Source organism: Carlito syrichta, unplaced genomic scaffold, assembly GCF_000164805.1.
Source record: "Carlito syrichta isolate Samal-C Ts95f unplaced genomic scaffold, Tarsius_syrichta-2.0.1 Scaffold94731, whole genome shotgun sequence".
NCBI lineage: Eukaryota > Metazoa > Chordata > Mammalia > Primates > Tarsiidae > Carlito > Carlito syrichta.
In genome coordinates, this window is record NW_007038827.1 from 336,583 (window position 1) to 358,238 (window position 21,656).

At 40.5% G+C, this 21,656-nt stretch overlaps 1 protein-coding gene across 1 annotated transcript in view; it reads right to left on the bottom strand.

Moving 5' to 3' along the window:
- PAPPA (pappalysin 1) overlaps positions 1 to 21,656 on the bottom strand; it is a 164,252-nt gene that overhangs the window by 110,702 nt on the left and 31,894 nt on the right. Inside the window, exon 3 of the mRNA XM_008061425.2 lies at positions 17,034 to 17,125. Coding sequence (XP_008059616.1) covers positions 17,034 to 17,125 — 92 coding nt within the window. The remainder of the gene's footprint in view (positions 1 to 17,033; positions 17,126 to 21,656) is intronic.

Consider the following 21,656-nt stretch of genomic DNA (forward strand, 5'->3'; position numbering starts at 1 on the left):
GAATAGATCCCTCCCACCCTGAGCCCTAATTGATTTGCCCAGACTTGAAGACCATGCTCTTGCCATATGGTTCAGATAAAAAGATGAGCCACTCAGGCCAAAGTGTCTTCTGTCTCCAAGTTGGTAAGACACAATGCAGTACTCTAAAGAACAGAAGCTGGACAATGAGCAGGGTTGTACTTAGGTAAGTTTTTTTTCTCATTTGTGATGGATGGGTTATTCTTTAGCCCTTGAAGTAAGACTTTATGTTAACATGAATCTATATGTTCTTTGATTTATATTGCAAAACTGTATTTTGTTCTTATAAAAATATGTGTATATGTCTTTCTCCTCTCTCAACAAAAAAAGGAGAGAAAGGATAACGAGAAGGAAGGAAAGACAAAAGGAAGAAAAGAAGGAAGGAAGGAAGGAAGGAAGGAAGGAAGGAAGGAAGGAAGGAAGGAAGGAGGAAGCTGGTCCTAAATCTTGCGTGAACCTGGAACATTTGAAAATATTAATCAAAGCCTACTGTTCTTTTTGATCAGAGTCATCATAATTATTCACGTTAAAAAAAATAAGTTTGAAGGAGCAGTGGTAATTCTGAGGTAGTTTCCACCAACTGAAGGAAGTGTTTCCCCAAACAAAAGCATAAGATTGCAGATTACATTATTGGCTGTAGATTCCAGGTCAGGGGCCAGAGAAGTCTCCTCTGGTCCTAGCTGAACCAGCTATGGCCAAACAGTCCAATTCTGGGCCACCGATGAGCTCAGATATAGTCAGAGAATAGGACTCTGGATAGATACCATCCACAAAGTATTGCTCATATAGTTATAGAGATGTTTAACTTCCAGAAGAGAAAAGGCTCAGAGAGAATACAATTGAAAACTCTTCTAACAAAGTACAGTTGGTTTAAAAATGAATTTGATTGCCTCAGAAGATAATTGAGTCATTAGGCTTGATGATGATTGCCAAGGCTTAATCTGGTCCCTGCCTGCCTCTGCAGCCTTTTCTCTACTCTAATCCAGTCTGAGGTCTAGGCAGATGCAAATTATGGTTGCTCCCTGAAGGGACCATATTCTATCCCACCACCGTACCTTTGCAGAGGTTTTCTCCAAATTCCCAGTGCTGCTTTTTTCTATCACTAGTCCTCATTTATCATTTATTCATAGATAACAAGGCACTTCTCTGGAAAACCTCTCTGAAAATCCACCTCAGAAGAGCTAGTGATCCCCTTCTATGTCTTCCTACAGCATCATCTACTTTCCCAATTCAAATTATATGTCATGCATTTGTTAAATGAATAACCGGATGACTTACTACATGCTATGCACTATGTTAAATGTTTCAAATATGTAATATACTTAATCCTTGAAGAGCCCTATATGTCTGGTGCTATTATTATTCTCATTTTACAGTCAGGGAAAATTGAGATTTAAAGGGGTTAAGTCATTTTCCAAGGTGTCACAAGATGTAGAATCAAGAATCAAATCCAGATTAGTTAGATTTCAAAATCCATGTCCATCGCCCACCCCTGTTGCCCAATCCAGGTCTTTTGTATGGATGTGGATACTGAAGAGGATCTAATGATATGGGGCTGGTCTGATTCTTTGGGATGCACTGCGATTCTGTGTTAGTTGGGGGCTCAGGGGCCTGATGGAGCTGCTATCACATCCCTGCTCTCTACTAATTAGCTGGTGTCAATGATCAACACACTTCAGCCCTGAGTCCCAGTTTCCTCTTTGGCAAATTAATGAAATAATGACTATCCTCCCAGATGTCAGGAAGACGAAATGACAAGCAGTATAGAAAGAACCTAGCACCACATCTAACATTTAAAAAAAAAAGATTTTCATAAAAGATCAGGAGTCTCCCTTTCCCTAAAGGAAACGATCTGTCTCTACCTTGTGCCACAGTTAAAATGCACAGGCTCAGTAACTTATGTTTTGGTTAAACGTTTTTAATTTTTCAAAAGTGAAATCTGAGTTTTTGTTGGCAAGTGATTGAACAGGCTGGGTCCAGCCTCTGGGCCCACAGTACATTAGGGAATTTACGAGGCGAGATGGGGACCTTCAGCTCAAGTACTCCCTTCAGACACAGTACTTACAAAGCCATCAATTTCCTTAACAAAGAGCACTGGCTTAAATGCCCCTTAAAGCAGTGTTATTTACACAGTTATCCACTTCCTTTTAAATTCTCTGCCTGAGGGGTGGCATATCTGCAGTTCTTTCCAGCTACTAGTTAATTAGGCTCCCTCCCCAAATGGAAAAAAGACACAAACTGGGATTTGGTATTCAAAGGCAGCTCAATTTTGAATTATTGGAGAATCTTATGGAGTGATCTAAATACCACCAAAATCACTGGTTCAAACTACTCCTTCTAAAGTTTTTTTTTTTTTTTTTTTTTTGAGTTGGAGTCTCACTCTGTCACCCAGACTGGAGTGCAGTGGCTGCTCCTGGCCCCTGCAGCCTCGACCTGCTGGGCTCCGGCAATCCTTCTTCCTCATCCTTCCAAGTAGCTGGAATTACAGGCGCACGCTACCACGCCCGGCTAATTTTTGATTTATTGTAGCAATGAGGTCTCGCCAATTTGCCCGGGCGGGTCTCAAACCCGTGAACTTAGGCAATCCACTCACCTCAGCCTCCCAAAGTTCTGGGATTACAGGCTGAGCCACCGATCCCGGGTCCTTCTAAAGTTTTAAAGTGATTGGACCCTGCCAAGGAGTGATAAAATACCGTTAGAACACAGAGAAGGAGAGGTAGCTTTTGAGCTCATCTCTACATGAAGGTAAGAGAAGGGTCAAAAAAAGCACTGATGGCTGACACTTTTATAGTACTTTCTAGTTCTATGGCATATCAACATAGTAATATTAATATTTTATAGATGAGGAAATGAAAGGAGCTCCCATCTCTTTGTGGCAGAACTAGGATTTGAACACAAGCAATCCAGTTCTGGGGTCTGCACAAGAAACCACCACCTTGAGCCATCCGAACCAAGATATCCTGCCCAAGATGACAGCGAGAAGGTGGAAAGTCTCCGATTCAAACTGATGTTTGTTAGACTATGAAGACCAACAAAGCTCTACTATACCTTGTCGCCTGAAAAATAAAACTGTCTCTTAAGAAGTACATTCTTCTTATTTATCCTATATTTATCCTATATTTATTGAACCACACATTATTTGCCAAGTCCTGGTCTAACAACTGGGAAATCAGATGAATTAAAGCGAATCTCAGCATTCTAGGAGCTCAGGTTCTGGTGAGAGGGGTGATATGCAAATTATGACTACACAGTATTTTTCTCTGAGGTACAAGATCCTATGGGGAGGACACAGAGGAGGGACTCCCAATCCAATCTTACCCAGATTTGAGAAGGCTTCCCTTAGGAGGTAACACCTGGGCTGTATCTCTCAGAGTGGGAATGGGTGGTGGGGAGCATATTCCAGGCAGGGAGATGCTGTGAGCAAATGAGGTGAAGCCAGAAGCAAGTCCATAGATATAAACTGCAAGACAGTGTTGGTGTATAAAATGCAAAGGATGGAATCAAACCACACAGGCCTTGAATGCCATAGCAAGGAATTTAGATTTATCTCAAAGACAATGATGAATCACCTGAGGCTTACAAACGAAGGGTGACAAGGTATTTGCATTTTGGGAACCTTGTTCTCACTTATTAAAGGATAGATTGAGGTCAGCAAAGACTAACTAGCAATGTGTTAGAGGTCTCTTTCAATAGTCTAGGCAGAACCTGAAGGGTGTCTCAGGTAGAGCAGTGATAATAAGGAGAGATTGATTTGGGTGAAGAAAAAAAAAAGAGAGATATGTTTTTCAAAGTAAAATGGGAAGAAGAGTAATTGTTTGGATGTGGGAAATGACAGAAGAGGGAGTTATGGGTGTTTCCTAAGCTTTTAGTTTCAATGTCTGGTTGGTTAGTGGTGCCACCAGTTGAGATTAAGAAAAAACACTTGTAGCAGGTCTGGGAGAAAGGTTTGCATCAGTTGTGGCGAATTTGAGCACCTGTGGGTATCCAAGTAGAGCATCTAGATATACAAGTTTGTACATAGGTCAAAAGAAAGGCCCAGGCTAAAGATAGAGAGTTGGGAGTCATACTGAGAAATATTATAGAATAGAATTAATATTCTGTTAAAGAACAGTAGAGTCTGCTGATATCTAAAGAGTGGGTGAAATAAAGGTCTATGTAAGAATTATCAGAGAAGTTAAGAAAAACAGAAGAGGGTAACACTGCAGAGGCAACAAGGGTTTAGAATTTCGAAGAGCCAGATAAGTCAAAGGAGAAAAATACTGAAATATGTCTGCTTAATTATGCTATTTAATAGAAACTTTTTCATGGCTTTCCTGCATGATAAGTCTCAAATTTCTGCTTGATCTCTTTCAGGAATAGGTTACTCCCTACTTGTGAGTAAGAACCACATTATTATTTGAATAGCCATAATAATCAATATTTATTGATCATTTTCTAAAGGACAGGAAATGTCCTAAACACTGGCATCCTCAGTGCCTTGCACGGACCTGACACTTAGTAAATAAGAGCCTATGTGATGAGGAAATTTATAAATTAATAAAATAATATATCATAACCCTATGAGGTAAGGAACATCACTCCTATTTCTCAGATGAAAAAAGGTATTTAGGGGGGCCAAGATTCTAGCAGAGAAGTGGTCCTTGTGCTTCCAGGTCAGGTCAATTGACTTTTCCTCCCTTCCTGTTCCTTTAGGATTTTTCTTGGCAAAAATCATAAAGACAAATGGAAAAGGGATTTAAGACACTCGTGCAGCCCTTTCCTTGTTAATGAAGCTGAACTCAAGTTATATGCGTGGTTTTGGACTCCTGAACTGAGGGACCAGCTCCAGCCAGCCAGGACCTTTCATACTCCTGCCAGCAGTGGTTGATAGCTTAATTTAAACCTAGTAATTTGGATCAGGTTTCTGACTGGTGTTGAAAGCTGAAATCACTCTGATTTCTCTTCAGGTCAGTTTGCCAAGAGTGCTTTGTTGGTCCTTGAAGAGCATCCCATTCAGGGAGTTTGATCTTCCTAAAATACTGCTTCCAGTATGGCATGCCTCTGCCCAGAAACCACTGCTTACTAGGGGATCAGATCTGCCCTGCCATCCTCTTTGTGAGGTCCCTGCAGTAACTTTCTTTAGAACAAATCTACTACTGTACACAGGGAAGAACCCTCAGTCTCTATCAGCAGCAGAGCAATACAACTGGTCTTATCTGAGTCCAGCTGTCCAGGAATCTTTTACAGACTCACCAACCTCTCCCCATTAGGGGCTTTCCCCTGTTCCTAGAGTCCTCTCACACCAGTTCCTTCATATGATTATCATATACATGAAGCCTATCAATAAAGGTTTTCTGCTGCTTGTCTGTCCTGCTGGCATCCTGCATAGCACAGAGCTTTGTATGCAGCAGGTGCTTAATGTAGACAAAAACTAGTGTGAGATTGGTCATCCTCATTTCCAGCTGTCTGCAGGACCACCATGGCTGCTGCTTGGAGAACAGAGAAAGCAACCATGACGCTTGAGAGCAGAGCTGCAGACACTGGACCTGGGGTATTTTATCTTGCTACCCAGCAAATTGAAATGAAAAACCCAGTCCTTTAAAAATTATTATAATTTCAGATTTGCTTCATGTTAACTTCTCTTTGGTACTTAATTAGTACTGGCCAAGAGAAAGTCTCAGCTTTTAGTTTCTCCCTCTGTTAAGTATTTAATGATCTGTAAACAAACACTTCAGTCAGTATTTCTTAAAGAGACCCTGGGATCCTTTTGTTGTGTGAAAATTTCTTTAGCCCCTTACATTGTTTTCCCTTCTCATTATTTGTTTGCTGCTAGGCTGTTCAGCTCTTGAGAATACACATTTTATTAGATAACCTTAATGATGGAGACATAGCATAAATTAGTAGTTAACCCTGAGGGCATAAGAGCCAGACTTCCAGGGCTAAAATCCATTACTGGGAACTGGAAACCTCCAGTAAATTACCAAACATCTCTGTGCCTCCATTTCCGTATCTATAAAGCCTATATAATGCTAAAACTGTCTAAAAGAATTAATGTGATTAATCAATGGAATCAATAGACAAAAAGTCTTGAATGAATTCTACCCAATTAATTTAATTTAATTAATAACATGAGTTAGTTGTACTATTATGACTTGCCTGGGATAATAAGAGGGAAAAAAGGGTAGAAATATGTACAGTCTATGTAGTCGGCCCTCCCTATCCATGGGTTCTGCGTCTGTGGATTCAAAGGATGCAAAAACAAACAAACAAACAAAAATTGTATCTATATTTAGTAAATACGGATTTTTTTCTTGTCATCATTTCCTAATCATAGCACTTACATTGTATTTGGTATTATAAGTAATCTAGAGATGATTTAAAGTATACAAGAGAATGTGCATAGGTTATATGCAAATATCACGCTATTTTTTCTCAGGGACCTGAGTTTCCTTGGATTTTGGTATCTGAAGGGATCCTGTAACCAATCCCCGTGGTTATCCCAAGGGATCACTGTATATTTCCCTCTGTTCCTATTTGTTCTGAAGGTCTGGTATTTTGGAAGAGGGCATTCGGCAACTTTAGTTTTAGAGTTGGGCATACCTTGGCTCACATTTAATCTCTGCCATTTAATAATTGTCCACTTTGAATTAGCCACTTCATCTTCCGAAGCCTCAGTTTCTTCTTGTGTAAAATGGGGAGAATGTCTCCTCCTTCTCATAGCTTTGAAAGGATCAAGAGGGGTGACTGAGTGGGGTATGAAGCAGCTGGCCAGGTACAAGATGCAGCACTCAGGTTTGTTTCTCTTGTGGTGGTTTCAGCTCAGTAAATATTTACTGAACAGAAGCCACTTTCTCAAAAGTCACTTACACATTTGGGGGCTTGGTTGGGTCACCTGGAAAGTGGTGATCTCAATGCCTGACTGCCAAGGATGCTGTGGATGTGAAATGAGATCTTATGGTAGGTTCTCCATCAATATTGATGCCTTTCCATTGGGCAAGGGAGGAGTCAGGACACTGCCTATGCCTTTTGGAAAGTCATCTGTTGAGGGTTCTTCAGGACTCTCTTTTTAACCTCAAAGTATCATTTGCTTCAGTGTATCAGACAACGACTGACTTGTGCTGGATGATGGGGACACAGAGATGGACAGGATGACTTCTTTCCTCCATGGTGACATGTAAGTGAAAAATATGGGGAGTCCATACAATTATAACCATTCTGGTAGAGGTTCAGGAACATAATGGATGAAGTGATACACTCACCTCTCTCTATATATCTCTCATCTGCCTTGATATGCCTAACTGGCCATTCTTTTATCCACTTAGATGATCATCCCCTGATGTCTTTTGAGGATAGATTCCAGGATCCCCCACAAACACCAAAATCTGAGGATACTCAAGTTCCTTATGTAAAATGATGAAGTATATGCATACAACCTATGCACTCCCTTCTATATAACTTATATACTCTCTGTTCTGCACTTTAACTCATCCCTAGATTACTTAAGATACTTAATACATTATAAAGAGTTGTTATACTGTATTGCCTTTTAATTTTTGTATTAGTTTTAGTATTGTATTGCTATGTTTTATAGTTTTTAAAAATACTTATGATCCAGGGTTGGTCAATTGTGAGAATGAGGAACTTGAGAATATATGAAGGGCCAACCGTATACCATCTCTACCAGCAGTCAGCAACTTTTCAATACAGGGCTGATAGTAAATATTTTGACCTTGCAGGCTATACAAGATCTCCTTTGGAAAGGCTCACTTCTGCCTTTGTAGTGTCAAATATGTAAACAAAGGGACCATAGTTGTGTTTCAATAAACTTGATTTGCCAAAACAGGCAGCAGGTTGTGTTTGGCCATAGGCATCAGACCCCTGATCTGTGCAAGCATGTACACAGATATTGTGCTCAGGGCATAGCTTGGCACAGAGCATAGGAGGTACACATTCAAGTCACCTTCTCCTTTCTTCATAAGTAGCAGCCTTGCCACAGTCTTCAAGGTACTGAAGGCTTCTAGCCTGCTAAGCTTCAGCCTCATCCCTCCTTTGTTCCCTAAAGCCCAGACATGCTGACTTCCTTTTTCCTCTTCTAAAGCTCTTTCCTGCCTTGAGGATTACACAGTCAGAACTTCTTGTAATTCTTGTTTAGTCACCTGTTCCGTATCTCTCTAATATGCCCACTTCCTATGCAACCTTTGAGTCTGAGCTTACATGTCCCGCCAACTTCAAGAAGGATTCCTTGGCCCTTCTATGTAAAGGAGGCCCTTAGGTTATATACATCCAAGTATTTTCACTTAGTGGCATTTTCAACAATGACATTTAAATTATTTTTTGTTCATCTTCCCAACCTCCCTGGCCTTCCCTATTCACTGCTGTTTTCCTTGAAACTAGCACATGGTGCTTGGCCCACAGTAGGCATCAATCATTGTGGACTGAATGAATGAACTATGTAACTCAACAACCAATTTGCACCATTTTCTGCCTGGGTCAGACTGTATATGTTGGAGCAAGAGCCGACTTTTTCTGCAGGCTTTAACCATGAGGTTTTCACACTATCCTGACTGCCCATCCATCATTTTATTTTAAGCACATTCTCTGTCCAAAAAGAAAAGGAGGATACAATTAGATCTATATCCCTCACTTTCTTAATATTTCAATTTCCCCCAGGGCACTCCCTTCAAGTGAAGATCACAGCTCATGAATATTAAATGTCTTTTCCAACCCAATATGGACACCAAGAAACAGCAGAGAGCCAGGAGTTAAGAAAAGGCCCCAACACCCTGTCCCAAGTCCTCTTCCCTCTCCCAGGCTGCCTGGGTCATGACTGCACAGATGCACATCAAGGCACATGTATGTGCAGAAGAATTTCTGGTCACTTTAAATGCCACAATGAAGTCCTTGTTCTTGGCTACCCAGATTCACCTGCCTTGGACTCTGGCTGCCTTTCAAAGCACACATCAAAGTTTGGTCTTGATTCCTCACATTCAAGCAAGCTCCAAGTCGGTTCCCTGAGCCTGACCCCTTCCTGAGAGTCAGGAAGCTGACCTGGGCTGTGGGCTAGAATTCCTCCCTTCTGGCGTCAGAGGCCGTCCTGTTTCTTTTCATTCCAGCTCTGCCTCTCTGTGGGGTAGGCCTCCCGGGTTTCCAAAGGAGGTGGTAAGCCTTGGTCTGAGGCAGGATGGCAGGCTTGATCCTAACTGGTGCTGACTCAAGGGTGTTTGAATGCATCCATCAGACCTCTCTGTTGAGGACTTCAGATCTTTGGTGCTGCCCGCACGTCAGCCTTCCGCCCCATCGCCTCCTTTTCCTGCTCTTTTGTCCCTTTGGTGACCCCCTTTGACCCTTTGGGTGAAAGGAATTCCTTTCTCCTCCCCACGCTCTGATTTCTTTTGAAATTAACAGTTTTAAAACAATAACGATCTAGGATTTAAACTCTAGACATCAGAGCAAAAAGGGCCCTGGGAGCTCATCTAACTCTGTCATCGCTTTATAATGGGGGAAACTGAAAACCAGGAGTTTTGGTTGCTTTGCAAAAGGTACCACAGTAATTTAGTGTCAGGATTCAGTTCAAAACCATTTTTTTCCAGAGATGGATTGGCTGCCTTTGCATCAGGCACATTTGAGATATAGAGTGAGGAAGAGGAAAGAAAGGTGTTAACTGACATTCTGTATTGTCTGCTAACTGTTGTGCACTGTGCTAAATACTCTAGAGCTGCTATTTCTTTTCTTTTCTAAACAGAACTATAGGTATTATAATTATGTCCATTTTTCAGAAGAGGAAACTGAAATCCAGAAAGGGGATGGGGGATGTCTAAGATGACCCATGCAGTAAGTGCAACAACCAACAGACATTTGAACTCAGGCGCCTCTGTCTCCAACATATCACCATGACAACCTGATTAAGCGCCAAACACATTTTATGCAAAACAATAATTTGGCTACTGCCAATGGAGGGTGATTTGTTAAAAATAAACATACAGCCGAAAACATAGAATGACCCTACACCACGGTATAGGTTTTATGTGGTGGAACGTTTATAGGGTGATAATAACTAAAAATTATTGTTTTCATGACTTATGAAAATGGTATAAGGAAGGCATATGCATTTACTTTTGTTTCTTGCTGTGATTCAATGGCACCAAACACAAGTAGTGGGAAAGAGTAACACTCTCTTGCTTTTTTAAAAGTTTGCCTGGATATTGGACATAGTCTTTGGGCAGGCAGACAGGGATGGAGGTCTCCTTCTTCGACTCGCCTGGATATGAGACAATTCACTTAAGCTCTCAATGCCCCAGTTTTCTGATCAGCAAGATGGTATAATTACTCTGTCTCTACAGAACTGCTCAAAGAATAAAATTATTTTTAAAAAGCATTCTTAGCAGAGAGGCTGGCACAATTGGGTGCCTAATAAATGGAATAACTTCATGGTTTAGTGTGCAGACTCTGCCTAGGTACTACTATGTCTAACTGTGTGACCTTAGGCAAGTTACTTAGTGTCTCTGAACCACAGATTTTTCCTGTACAAAACTGAGGTAATAACATTATTTATCTCATAGCATTGTTGGGAGGACTGATACAACTTCTGAATTAATAATATTAATAACAATAATAATAGCAGCAGTAGCAAACACATATCTGACACTTGTCAGGTGTCATTTTTTACATATATCATCTTGTTTTACCCTCACAACAATTCTAAGGAGTAGGAACTGTTACTAACCCATTTTATGAATGACAAAACTGAGGCACAGACTAAAAGCATATGGGTCAGCCTCTTCACTCAAAATCATATTCTTAACTGTGATACCATACATCATTATGCCAGTGCTAAGCGTGCCATCCATCCTGGCTGATAGATTATTACCATCATCACCTTCGTCACAACCATCATGACTACCACTTGTATGTCTCTTTCTTTTTCCTCTTTTGTAGGCCCTTCTTCAAGCCGAGGGAAGCTTTATTTCAAGAAAGTGTTTTGGGGACAGTTACTACGTTTTCCACGGAGGGAGGTCTGAATGAATACATGCAGGCTGGAGAAGTTTTACTTATTTATTTATTTAAATTTTAAATTTTTCTAAGGTGAGAGGTGGATCATCTATTATGATTTCACGTTGTTAAAAAGAAAAATAATAATAAAGGCAGCTCCCAGCAGAGCCCATTCTCCCCCCTCTCCTCCAGCAGATGCTGTTTTCCTTTTTTAGTCACTGTTGTTCTAAAGTCTCATCGGAACATTCACCAAGAAGACACGGCGATTCATCTTCTTGTTTTCCTTTCTCGCCTTGGCTCAGAGCAGGCTAGGGCAGCCTGACAGAGGGGCCACAAGGCTCAGCAACCCCCCTGCCTCTTCAAGCAACTGGTGGGGAGGCAGACTGATCTCTCCTCCTCTCCCTTATCTGCCTCACTAGGAGAGGAGGGGACAGGACTGGTGGGGGTGCTAATTGAGTTACTGGCCCTGGCTCTAGGACAGGGCTGGGGATGCTGTGTCAGGGATCAGAGACAAAGTGATGTTAATGGCAGCAAAAGGGGGAGAGAAGAGGAGAAGGGAGGGACTGAGAAAGAAAGACACACAGGGAACGCTTACATGTCTGGGAAAGACAACGTGGGGGTCCCTTTCACTTTGTTTTCCTAACTATATATCAGCGTCAAGCAGGATTTGAAACCCAAAACCTTTAAATAGCCCTTTGACAAATCGGACGCTCCAGTGTGAGATGAGGAACGAAGCTTTAGAGCCCTCAGTCTAATCACCCTCAATCCACAAAGGGAGAAACTGAGGTTCTGAGATGCTGAGCTGCAGCCAGGAGGCTTCTATGTCTAAATCAGAACTTGAACCCCAAAATGAACTCAGGGTGAAAAGTCCAAACAGAACATGAGGAATTTTCCACAACTGCAACTCCTGTAATGGATTAGATGCCGTCTTAGAAGGTAGCATGTTTCCAGCACTGGCTCAAGATATGTTACTAAGTATATCCCCTTTTGGGGATCCTTCACATTTTGTCTGACTAATTTGACCATTACCTCCCCTCCTTCAGCTTTTATCAGCAGCTTGTCTGTAGTTTATGACTCAGTGCTTTAGAAACAGAAATCCCAACGCTGTGAAACAATGCCTCCAGCCAGTGCCTGTTGGGGGGTGTTATCATTTTACTGATATCACATTTTTTAACTGGAACCTCAGGCCTGGTGAATGTTATATTTTCTAAAAGAGGGGAAAAGGACAAGATAACTTTCGTATTGCAAGGGGAAGCAGGCTGCATTGCCCAAGAGGTCTTGTGGGTGGTGTTCGTTTTAACAAGCAACTTATTATGTACTGGGGGTGGGAAAGTGGGAAAGGGAAGTCCCAACGGTGTTGCACAATGACACATTGGCACCTTGGGACTGCTTCCGGATGTGTGGGTTTCTGAAAAGTGAATGAAAATGTCACCGTAAATCTGTTACCCACCCTAACGCTGGTGTTACCAATCCAGAGAAAACATTAGTCCTTCTAAATGATCAATGCTGAAGAAAGAGAAGGAGGAGGAGGTGGTGAATACGGAGAAGAAGAAGAGGAGAAGAAGAGAGAGGAAGAAGTATGGGAGAAGGAGGAGAAGAGAAAAGGAGAAGGTAAAAAAGAAAAGAAAAGAAAAAAGAAAGGAAATAATTCAAAAGGAGTGGCAAAGTAGGAAAAAACAGGGTTTTCTCCTCAGTATAGAGATAGAATCACACCTCTGTGTGCTGCATGACCTTGGGCTCGTTAAAATGTCATAATAGGTCTCAGATTATACATGTGAAAATAAGAGACTTCTCAAAGACTCACATTAAACAAAGATGCATAATACCGAGCATATCACCAGGTAGGTAGCTTTAGGTAGTGATTGTTCCTAATACCCCCAGTCTCACCTCCCACACAAATACACACTAAAAAAAAAATAATAGCTACTGTGCATCAAGCACATTCAACTTGCCAAAAATGAGGCTAAAATTTATGGTATCTGATGACAACAATTCAGTCAAAATCTTATACTATTTAATGACAATAATTTTCAGTCAAAATTTTAAATGACAATCAACAGCAACTGACTTTGGATAACTTGAGTAATACCAACCAATAAAACCTATTCAAAATTATGATTCTCTGGAGAGTCAGGCATGTATGCTCTGAAGTCTATTTCCAAGTCCAGGACCAGATCCCAGGACTGGTTTTATAAAGAGATCCAGAACTGTTGCTATGCATAGCCATTCCAACTTTGATGCTAGATGCTGTCCCTGGTGTTTTGAAAGCAGGTATAAAGTGTAGTCACTTCCCCCATCCTCATCAAAATGATTTCTGCAGAATTCCTATGTCTTATCACCACTAGCTTCTAATTAACATCTTGGATTGGAGTGTCTGATTAGGGGGTAGAGGAAAGCCTAGGTAGTGTAACCACATTCAAGCTACATAGAAAACTAGGAGAATGAGGTGGTTGGATTTTTAACTGCTATAGTAGGGGTTAGGCTCTGCCTCATGAGGTGAATTATTCCCTAAGTCTAGAAAGAAGAGTCAGACAGTAAGTATCCAAAGATATTGATAAAAATCTTCCATTGCTAGGTTCTAGAATATATGCCATTTTCTGGATGAGAACACTCAGGCTCAGCCAAGATCATCATCTAAGCCATGGTATACCTGATTTCTTGGCCACTATCTTGACCATTGTCTTAGCAAATGTAATAAAGAAAACAATGTCCATCTCAACAAAGCTTCCCACACTCCAGTATCAGGTCTCTGACTCATTTAAGACGAGTCTGCTGGAAGGCAAGGAGTCACTGTCTAGTTTTTTGGATGCTTCTTTTAGAGGAAGATAGTTTTCTAGACTCAAGCTATGGAATTTGTCCCTGGAATTTAATTCCTGGGAGCTGGTTTCTCTGGACAGACTCCTTTCTCTTGGAATGCCTGTGTCTCTGTGAGTGTCCATAATAGGATTCTAAATGGCTAGTGAAGGGCATAGGTGAAAGCTTGCATCTAACATAAACCCACTCAATATTCAGGGATAAGAGTGTCCCTGGACACTGTCCACACCACTGACAGTTTTGCATTCTATTCTACTAATTTGTTACATGAATGGTTTTATAACAATATTTTTCTCATTTACCCCAAAAGTCTGTGAGACCAGGAGCTATCTTTTTGCAGGAAGCTTGCCATAGTGAGCTCTGAAGTCAGATGCTCTGAGTTCAAAACCCAGTTCCAGGCTGGGCTCGGTTGGCTCAGCCTGCAATCCCAGCACTTTGGGAGGTCAAAGTGAGTGGGCAACTTGAGACCCGCCTGAGCAACTTGGCGAGACGAGACCTCGTCTCTACAATAAATCAAAAACTAGCCGGGCATGGTAGCGCGTGCCTGTAGTTCCAGCTACCTGGAAGACTGAGGCGGAAGAATCGCCAGAGCCCAGCAGGTCGAGGCTGCGGTGGCCGGGAGCGTGCCACTGCACTCCAGTCTGGGCGACTGAGTGAAACTCCAACTCAAAAAAAAAAAACCAAACAAAAAAAACATAAAACCTAGTTCCCACTTAACTGTATATTCTTAGTTTACCATCCCACACTTCAGCTTCTTCTTTTGTAAAAGCAGTGAAATGAATTATGAGAATAAGAGTTTATAAATGTGCTTGGTACATAAGTGTTTAGTAAATATCACCATCAACAACAAAACAGTTAGAATCTGGTAGGGAATATCAGTCTACAAAATGGGTCTATGAAGATCCAAGATTTATGCTCTTGGCAACTCCTTCATCTTTATTTCTTTTCTAATAAACAGTTTGGTGAACACAATTTGAAAACCACTGATCCAGTCTTAAACAGTCATTTTGACCAAAGTACCGATGGGAAAGTGAGTCTTTCTGGGGCTAGACTTGCAGTCCATTGTTATTTCTAGCAGAGCCTCCTAATCCCCACCACTGTATGCTTAAATGCAGTTTTGGGTTTTGTTTTGGGTTTTGTTTTTCCCCTAAGAAATAGTGAACCGCATCATAATTTTTACCAATATGCTGCACCAGTTCCAACAACCAGCAGTATGAAATACCCCATATCTTATGCTAGGTAAAGCACCAGATCGTAAATATTACAGGTTCTTTGGGCCGTAGGGTTGCAATCACTCAAATCTTCCACTGTATCATGAAACCTGCCACAAACGATATGCAAATGAATGAGTGTGGCTGTGTTTCAGTAAAACTTTATGTACAATTACAAGTTGCAGGCCAGTTCTGGCCTGTAGGCCATAGTTTGCAGACCTCTTTTGTGGATTGTCTTATTTTTATTTAGCATTGCACAGTTCTAAAGCAACATAGCACCTGGATGTCAAGGCTCAACAATGTCTTTTAGGGTATGTTATCCTGCGCCTTTACCACATCCTACCTTTTTCCCAGAGGCACTTAAGTTATAAGCAACATTAGTGTGAGTAAAATAGGCAGATATTTTCCAGCATGGTCTGGGAGTAATGTTGGCTGCCATTAAGATGATGATAAAGGTGACGGTTTCGTTTAAGTAGAGCTTATGATAAGAAGAAATCCAGTCATACAACTCAGAAGTCATACACCAGAAGTACAAGAAAGGCTCTCAGAGACCACTAATTATTTGATGTATAGAGGGTAAACTGAGGCCCAGGCTAGAAAGCAACTTGGCCAGCTTTATACAAGCTTTAAGCACAGCTGGCAACAGAACCCGGTTTTCCAAATTTTAGTTCAAGGTTCTTTCTGACACACCACCTGGCTAGTATTAAGCTATTACTACGGACCATACTCAAATCAACAGAGGAAAGAAAAAAATTTCTGCAATTTAAAAACACAAGGCTCTGCCTAGAAACTCCCGTATTTTTCTTGCCTCATGTCTTCCTTTCTTCCAGCGAAAAACATTTTCAGAGCACCGCTATAGTGTTGCTCAGGCCCTACTGGGTGCCAAGGAGATAGTAGGTGCTCAATAAATACGTATCAATAATTAAGAGGTAAATGATACATTGTCTTTACCCTCATGGAGCTCACAATTTACTGGGAGAAAGAATGTCTAAATGCATCCCTGTAATGCACTGCAGATGCGAGGATGCGATGATATCTGCCCCCCTTCAGTCCTCCTAGAAAATTGCTTTTCAGTGAGAAATCTTCCCACCAAGGTTTTCATCCCCTCTGTAGCTACCCCTTCCCTCTTCAGATAGAGCACCTCTGTCTTTTGTACTTGCAAATAGATTGTGATTAGTTTTCACCTCCAGCCCAGGGGATTAGCTGGGGGACCTTTGATCTTCAGGTATCGATTTGCATCTTAAAGGAAGTATGATCTCATCTGGGCCAGCTCAAAATTCCATCCCTGCCCCCCAACCCCTGTCTGTTTACCAGCCTCTGGCTGGCCTGGGCCTCCCAAGTGGGGCTGAAACAACAAGATCAGTCAGACTCTGCGAGAAGGCAGAGGAAAACAAATTTCCCAACTGATGGTAAAGGTGGGAAAAGGACGTTTGCTTTCTAAACACAAACTGGCCTGCTATTCCTCCTCCCTCAGATCAGAAAGACTGCCCAAGGTCCTGAATCTGCAGAAGGAATCCTCGCGGATCCTGGTTGGAGTTGTGCAGCAAAATGAGCTGAGTACGCGCTTAAGAGTCAGACAAACTCAGGTTCAAGTCGCAGTTCTGTCTTCCATCACTTCTGACCTGAATGACTCTGGACAAGTTTTATAATTTTGCTGGCTTTTGATTTTTCTGATCTTTGAAGTAAAAATAAAAGTTTAAATATCTGTAGTAATAGCAATCTTAGACGGCTGCTGTGAAAAAATGCAATGATGTTTGTCAGGTAAACCTTGATCAAAAAATGCTACCTGTCATTGCCATCATCCATGAGAAAATGAGCGCTTGAGGGCTTTATTTGTTTGTTTATTGCTGTATTTCCTGATGCCTAAAACAGTGCTTGGCACATAAGAGGCACTCAATAAAAATGTATAATATAAAGGCGTGAATCATCATTTAGGCATAACTATTGTTGGTATTGTAATTGATCAATTATGCTGCACTGTCCATTTCTCCAGCCAGACCCTAAGAATTGACAAAGACTCACCGATACAATTGAAGGAAACTTCTTGTAGGCAGAAAAGGGAGCAGCCGTCACCATTGATCTTATTCATGTCATCACATTCTTCTCCTTGGTCTCTGCAGAACAAATAAGGGGAGAAAAATTTGCCAGGTCAGTTTGAGAACCACGGCTGGACACAGGTAACTCTCTCTCTGGGCTACGAACCTTCTGTGAGACCTTAGACAAGTTCTTTTCCCTATCTGACTCCCTATTTATTCATCTTCAAAATATGATTCATAAAAGGTGTAGGTTTATAAGATACTATTACATTTGCTTGCTTTGTGCTTCTGATGACAAAGTAAAATTCCTGTTTCAAACTTGTTCTCTGAGATCTCAAGTCAGTTAACAAGTCAGGTGGGAGTAAGAAATGAACAAATTAATGAACAGATCTTGTTTCCACAGTGTCTAGGAAAACTTACTGCCATTTTCATGTACCTAATTTTAAAAGGGCAGATTTGAAGGAAAACTTAGAGGTCCTATAATATAAATGCTGCTTCTTCACTACTCTTTGCCTTGATAAACTCCCTACTTCCCCAGTAAACAAAAAGGTAAAGAATTTTTTTCCATCCACATGCTCAAGGTGACTCATCTTGTCACTGGAAAGTTTTGCTTTCTCCATTGGATGTGTAATTTCATGGTGTCAAGAACTCTTAGGCCTGTGGGACTGTGCTATTAAGACATAAAAATGTCTCCACTTGTTTCTGTTGAAATTATTTCCATCACCTAAGGATGATTTTGTAAAGTTTGGGATGAGCAGAAGATGAGCAGTGTCCTTAGAATTGACTTTAGGTGAGGAGAAGGAGGAGCAAAACCTGCAAGTTTGGATGCACTATTGCTTTCTGGAAAATTTCCATCCTTTAAAAAAAGAAAACACTTGGGTTTAGAACCCTGTGCTTCAAACTAGATGTGTGGTCTTGGATTAGTCACCTGACCTCTTTATCTGATCTTTCTGTCTGTGATGATTTAAATCAATTGAAATGAAACATAATTAAAATTCCATCCCTCAGTTACAGTAGCCACATTGCAAGTGTTCGATAAGCCCATGTAGCTAGTGGCTTGTATATCAGACTGCACAGAATACATTCTCATCATTGCAGAAAAATCCAGAGAATAGTGTTCCTATAGAGGCTGATCCTCAGTTTTCTCATTTCCTTGACTGGAAATAATTAGACCTACTTCTCAGAGTTCGGTGCAAGAATAGAACATAATTTAAAGTGGCTGGCACAGTGTGTAACACATAGTAGACACTCAGGGAATCACACTTTGTGTTAGGAGGTCTCTGCAGAGTGTGTGACAGCTGCCCTTCCCTTCCCAGAGACCAGCTGGAACCTGTAACAGCAAGGAAGAGGCCTTAGACTTTCATCCAGGCAATTAACACTGGGCAGTGTTTGTTGCTTTTAGGAGGTGTGAGAGTAGCAGGATAGTGTCTCACAATCAATCCTTAAGATGGTTAGGACACTGCATTGATCTCCAAAGAGCCACCCAAGTTCTCTCCTGTCTGCAAACACAGAACAAAAAAGAAGTCCATATTTCAAGCTGGTTCCAGCATTCTCTGCCAGTGAATCTTGCTAGCTAGAAACTGCTGTGCTTCTAAGATATTTCATGGATTGTCTGGAAAGAGACTTAAGAAAAAACAAAAACAAACAAAAAAACACCTTGGCTGGTTCCCTAGACCACAAAGAATATTTCCAACCTGACTTCCATCACCACTCAAATAGTATGATCTGTTGGTTTAAGCAAAACATTGGTGTCATCACAACTATCTGCTAGGCATGACAAATCTATCATTAGATAAAGAGGTTCTGAGAAGCGTTCTTTGACCTCTTGGGCTGAAGCGGGTGGCCATTCTTCTCCGTGTCCATAGACATCTTGATCCATCTATCACAGCACTTGTCAAACTGACGACCTTTGCCTATTTCTTGAGAGTCCTTCACACTAGGCTACAATATGCCAAAGGAAGTGACAAATCTTTGCCAGTTCCCAGCACAGTGCCTGGGGATAGAGCAGACAATAAGCAGCCACTCCTTGACTTGTTAGTTTTGCAGAATTGTCACGTCCCAGGGTAAAGCAAGGGTGAATCCAGATGAGAACCTGGCCCTCATTTGCATATTGGTTTTACTTCTTACTGGTTATACAAACTTGAGAAAACCTCTTTAATCTCTTTGCATATTACCACCTATTGTTGTTGGAGAACACAGTGTCTTGTGCATAGAAGAGGCTCAAGAAATATTCATCAACATCATTATCATAATATTCACCCACTGCCTTCTTTATGCTATAGACGAAATGGGGAGAATCTGCTTCTGTGGATCATTTACAACTGAGCACTCATCTATTAAAGCCTTTGCTGAAGGCTGAGACTATCCATATTTCTTTGTAAATTATCTTACAAATAGAGCAAATTAACACGTATCATTCCATGAAAAATCCTATTAGCTAAGATGATACCCCTCCTTTTCACCATTCCTCCCCTTAGAAAAATATCCACAACTGCATTTAGTTTTCTACAAAGGATGTCAACAAATAGTTGGTATTTGCAGGTAACCCAACGAGTATTTGATGTCTATGCAGAATACCAATTCTATATAAAAATACTAAAAAAAACCCTGTATAAATTGAAAGTGCTACTTAAAATTAATAGTAATAGTGATAATAATAGTTTTAGATCATCAAGAAGAATGATATTGTTTGCAGTGTTTTACCAATGCATCTATTTCTGTCTCTACAATGGATAGATGGAGCTATAGACCAGGCAACAAATCTGGTGACTTAAAAAAATTGTGCTAAATTAGAAAATCCAAAATCATAATTTTGGGTTGTCAGCCATGACCAAAAGTGTTTTCTGGACATTTTGGAAATGTAGCTCAATCTTGGACCCACAAATGATGGGGCACTTTCTCCATGAGAATCACTCTACTTAGTTATTCAGTGTTCCATCAGACAACTGCTCTATCAAAAGCTGGAAGTTGATGTCTTAATGTGGGAAAGAATAATTTTACTGCATTAGAAACTATATCTTCTTGTTCTGTTGCTGCATTGGCATGTGGATCTTAAATACACATAATATATTTAATACAATACATTGTTGATTTCATTCTTGAACGAGAACTTTTATATTCTATGCTTGAGGAGTCAAATTTTTGGCAATCAGCTAATTTATATAATAATATAGCGCTTAAAATTCCTTACATTATCTCCTCAGTATTAAAATTATTATAATTAATATATGAAATTATAGGTCCAGGACATTTAAGACATAAATATACAGATATACTGTTCCAGCAAGCCACTTGAAACCATCCAAGTAATAGTTTCCTGCCTTATCAATGTCATTTTTGAAAATTTCATTCCTTATTTTAAAAACTTGATTTAGTACTTTTCTATTGACAGCATACTTTGCAGAAGATGGGGGGGATAACAGAATCTCTTATACACTTTTTTTGCACAGAAAGTTTAAAAGTTGTAACTCACTGATTTTCATCTGCTCACATTTGCAACTTTCCTATGTCTTTTTCTTTCTTTTTTTTTTTTTGAGTTTGGGTCTCACACTGTCACCCAGGCTGGGGTGCAGTGGCCCAATCACAGTTCACTGCAGCCTTAACCTTGTGGGCTCAGGTGATCCTCGCACCTCAACAGACATGTACCACTATACCCAGCTAATTTTTTGGTTGTTTTTTTTTTTAAAGAGACATGGTCTTATTATGTTGCCCAAGCTGGTCTAGAATTCCTGGGCTCAAGCATTCCTCCTGTCTCAGCATCCCATTCCAAAGTGCTGAGATTATAGGCGTGAGCCACCATACCCAGCCTCCTATGTCTTTTAATGCTACTGTGGGCTAATAACTGATATCTATGTGGATGGGTATTCATGTGTTAACTCTTTTTACTTGCATTACTTCATAGTTTTTACTATACTGCTAGCTGGACTCCTCATCCTAAAGCAGAAGTTTCCAATTTATATTATATACCACAAAATAATCATAACAAATTAAAGTATTCTTATTCTCTAGCATTAGTGTTAATGAACAGAAGGAATAATTTAGCACTTCTTTTTCATAAGTGAACTACACCTACGAGCTGATTCATGTTCTGCACATGAGTGGTTTCATCCAACTGCAATGCAAATTCTCTTTTTGTACCACCCTTCCCCCTATAGAAATAGTTATTGCAATCCCACATTGCACAGATATTATGTGACACCCAACAGTGCTAGTTAATGAAGGAATTTTGCCAATAGCTTGTTTTGTCATCTCCATACATAATGACTATCATTAAATCTGTCAATAGTTTAAAAGTCTTTTAGCAATCGTGTGACTTGCAAATAAACACTTTAGTAATAAGAAATGTGATTTTAGTAATGAGGGACTTAATTATGAATGATTATTGGTCAGTCCTCCACCACTAGAGACAAACTCTGAATTTTTGTGCCAGAAATTTGTGTGCTTATTTTGGAGGAACAGGACTTAAAAGTTTATTTATGAACTTTTAAACAATGCAAAAGTCTCCATGGCTTCTTGCCTCTATCTGGCAGTTGCATAACATTATGTCCTGGGAAAAAAGGATGAATAGACGGATAATCTGATAAAATTCACTTTTAGACATGCATCTTTA